This window comes from Asparagus officinalis, chromosome 7 (assembly GCF_001876935.1).
Source record: "Asparagus officinalis chromosome 7, Aspof.V1, whole genome shotgun sequence".
NCBI lineage: Eukaryota > Viridiplantae > Streptophyta > Magnoliopsida > Asparagales > Asparagaceae > Asparagus > Asparagus officinalis.
In genome coordinates this window covers 149,588,703-149,591,774 of record NC_033800.1, presented here as the reverse complement: position 1 = coordinate 149,591,774, position 3,072 = coordinate 149,588,703, and the positions used below count along the sequence as shown (strand labels likewise).

General features: G+C 35.5%; 1 protein-coding gene across 1 annotated transcript; it reads left to right on the top strand.

The window, feature by feature from the left end:
• Window positions 1,970-2,720, top strand: LOC109847980. The gene is made up of 3 exons (XM_020417214.1): window positions 1,970-2,111; window positions 2,262-2,332; window positions 2,418-2,720. Exons 1-3 carry the CDS (start codon window positions 1,970-1,972, stop codon window positions 2,718-2,720), a joined length of 516 nt encoding a protein of 171 aa, XP_020272803.1.

The following is a 3,072-nucleotide window of genomic DNA, read 5'->3' as shown; positions in this document are numbered from 1 at the left end:
TTGCGAATCCAATCCTTCCAAAGATTCACTTGCCACGTGTCCACCGATTCAACGAACCTCCCCCTCCCGAGAAAATGATAAATGAAGGGTTAAGGGGGTTTAACCCTCTATTAGCCTGCCAAACAGAAAAAAAATAACAAAGGTTAACAAACCCGCACGTGAGCAAACCGGCCTATTTATCCCGTCAATATACGGGTTAACTATTCTTCGTAAGAAGGCGGAACAACGCTTGTTCCGCCTTCTCACACGAGGGTAGCGGCGGAATTTAGGAATAAATTTGGCAGCAGAGTTCGGCAGGGGAGTTAGGGGAATTAGGCAACGGAATCTGGAGGGAAAGATACAGAAAATTTTGGCAGGTGAATTCAGATAAAATTCCCCCCAAATTGTTTCTCTCTATTCCTTTCCCTGTAAAATTTCCCTCTAAAAGCTTCCCTCTCCTTTTTACAACTGAAAGATCATTCGCAACTATAAATATGAATATTTGAGGGGGAGCAATCAAAATCGTTGCTGAAAGTTGCTGATCTCAAGTGACGGAAGGCCAGGGATTTGAGGTTCGAAGATTTTGCTTTAATCTCAGTTTTTGAAATTTTAGTAATCTAATTTTTATACATAGAACTATGCACAAAGAGGGATTTCGTTATTTGATGAATTTTGTAGATCGATTAATTATTAGAGTTTTCTGAATGGGATTTCAGCTTACATTTGGGTTACAGTATGTTCCTGTTGTAATTTTAGGGCCTCGTCTTTGCCTTTTGTCTTTCATTTAAGCGTACATCCCTGTTCTTCCTTTTCTCTTGTTTATTTTTTGACCATTTTAATTCTTGGGTTATGTTTGTCCCTGTACTTTAAGCTGCCATGAAAGTTTGTGTAGCCCTTGGCTATGATGGCGCTTAAGTTCCACTTGTTAATTGTGTCCTTGGAAGCAATTATAGCTATTAATTGTCCTGATGAGTATTCTAGGATTTTCACTATCAGTGAACGCAATTTGATTTTTTGAGGATTTTTTCCTTAGGCTCCATTTCTCATAGATGTTGTATCTCAGATTTGGGGGCGTTTGTAGAGATTAATGCTGTTGGAATGACTCATGTGTTGATTAATTAGGGTTTATGGATCAGATTTCAGGCTTGCAGTTAGTCTCTGGATTGTGGATTGTGGGTTTCTTTTGTTTTTTAATGCACATAATTCTAGGTTTCACTAGTGAGAAAGCAATTATGACTCATGTCGTAAAGATCTTATGAAGCTTTATGTTGTGCTTCTTTATTTGGCTTGGACTTGGAAGAATGAGATATTTAAGGGATGGAAGGGTGTTACCTAATAATTTAGATTAACTCTTATAATTAAAAGGGGTTTGATTTGCATCATGTTCAATTGATCTTCGTCTTAGTTTTGCCAGTCTCATGGATAATGAGTGATGGAATTATAATTATAATTGTTTCTATGTTTAAATGAATGTTGATCATAGCTGTAATTATAATTATAATTTCTTCATTTTCTAATCCTTTCCTCTTCGTTTAACATGACATTTTGTTTTGATTTAAGATCTCAGGCTGTAACATGTCTGATTCCATTTTGCGTTAACTTGTACTCACTTGGAAGTATTAGCTATGTTATGCTATGCTTCACCTAATTAGAGAATACTGACTAGTTGTTAATTTCAATTATTTTGTGCATTCATGACAAAACTTTGGTTAGTTAGAGATGTGTATGATATGAGACTGTATTTTATCTTCTCAATTTTGGTAAAAGAAATTCATGCTTTTATAATGTCTCCTGCCATTCTTTAAATTATGTCCATAAGTCATATAATATTAGTGGTACTGAGTTTATAGTTTTAGTTTGTATTTCTTTGTATTTCCAACTCAATATTAAACCATAACAGATTGTGTAAAAAGTTCTAATAGATTATAAAATTGATTAGTTTATTGTTCAATTGATTAACTTCTTTTAAAATTCTCATTAATGATCTAGAATGGCTAAGAAGAACTTCATATCACAATCTCAACCCGAAGGTGGGCAGTCAAGACCTCGTGCCAGGAACTGGACTATAGAGGAAGATAATTGTTTGATGGGAATATTAAAGGAAATGGTCCTTAAAGGAAAGAACAATGGAGGTCATTTCACTACCGAGTAATGGAAAAATGTAACCGATGAGTATAAAGTTAGGACTGGACAAAAGGACAGAGGCAAACTACAAATGCAAAACCGCTATAAAATTTTGAAAAAGCAATATTCCCTTAATTACAAACTCCGAAATAAATCAGGTTGGGGTTGGGATGAAGGTAAAAATATGGTGATTGCACCTACCGCAAAAGATTGGGAGGCACTGATAAAGGTATTATTTAAATTTCTACCAGTAAAGCATTTGAATATTATATAATTAAAACTATGATATATTTATTATGAATTTTCTACCGCAGGAGAATGATGAGTATTTAAGAATTAAGAACAAACCTTTTCCTCAGTTTGATGATATGGATTTTCTATGTGGAGGTAACACATCTAAGGGGCGCTGGTGGTTTGGGACTACCGATGACTTCAATGAGCGTGAAGGAAGCACTAGTTCAGATAATGAATTAGATGATATTGAGGGGCCACACAGTAACGAGATAGATTTGAGTGAATCAGAGGAGGTACAAGTAGTGGAAGAGACACAAGTTCCTTTTAATGGTACACAACTACCATCACAACCAATACCTATTTCTACTCCAAGCAGAAAGTAGCAAGCCCAACCATCAGGTTTAAAGTGTAAGTTTAAAAATATTTCTCGTCATCGAGTATCAGGTATTGAAGTTGAAAATAATTTGTCAAAGATGATTGAGCTACAAAAGCAGCGAATTGAAATTACAAAAGAGCTAGTAGATTCCAAGAAAGGGGTGCCCACTGAAATGAAAGAGTGCATGGATAAGATAATGAAATTATCAGGTGTAACTAGTGATCTATGTGTGGCAGGAGCAGAAGCTATTAAAAAGAAGGAGAATAGACATGTCGTTAATATGCTTAACGTCAAATGCTATTATTCATGGCTCAAGAAACAAATGGATTTACAAAATGCAATGACGCGTATCCATCGCC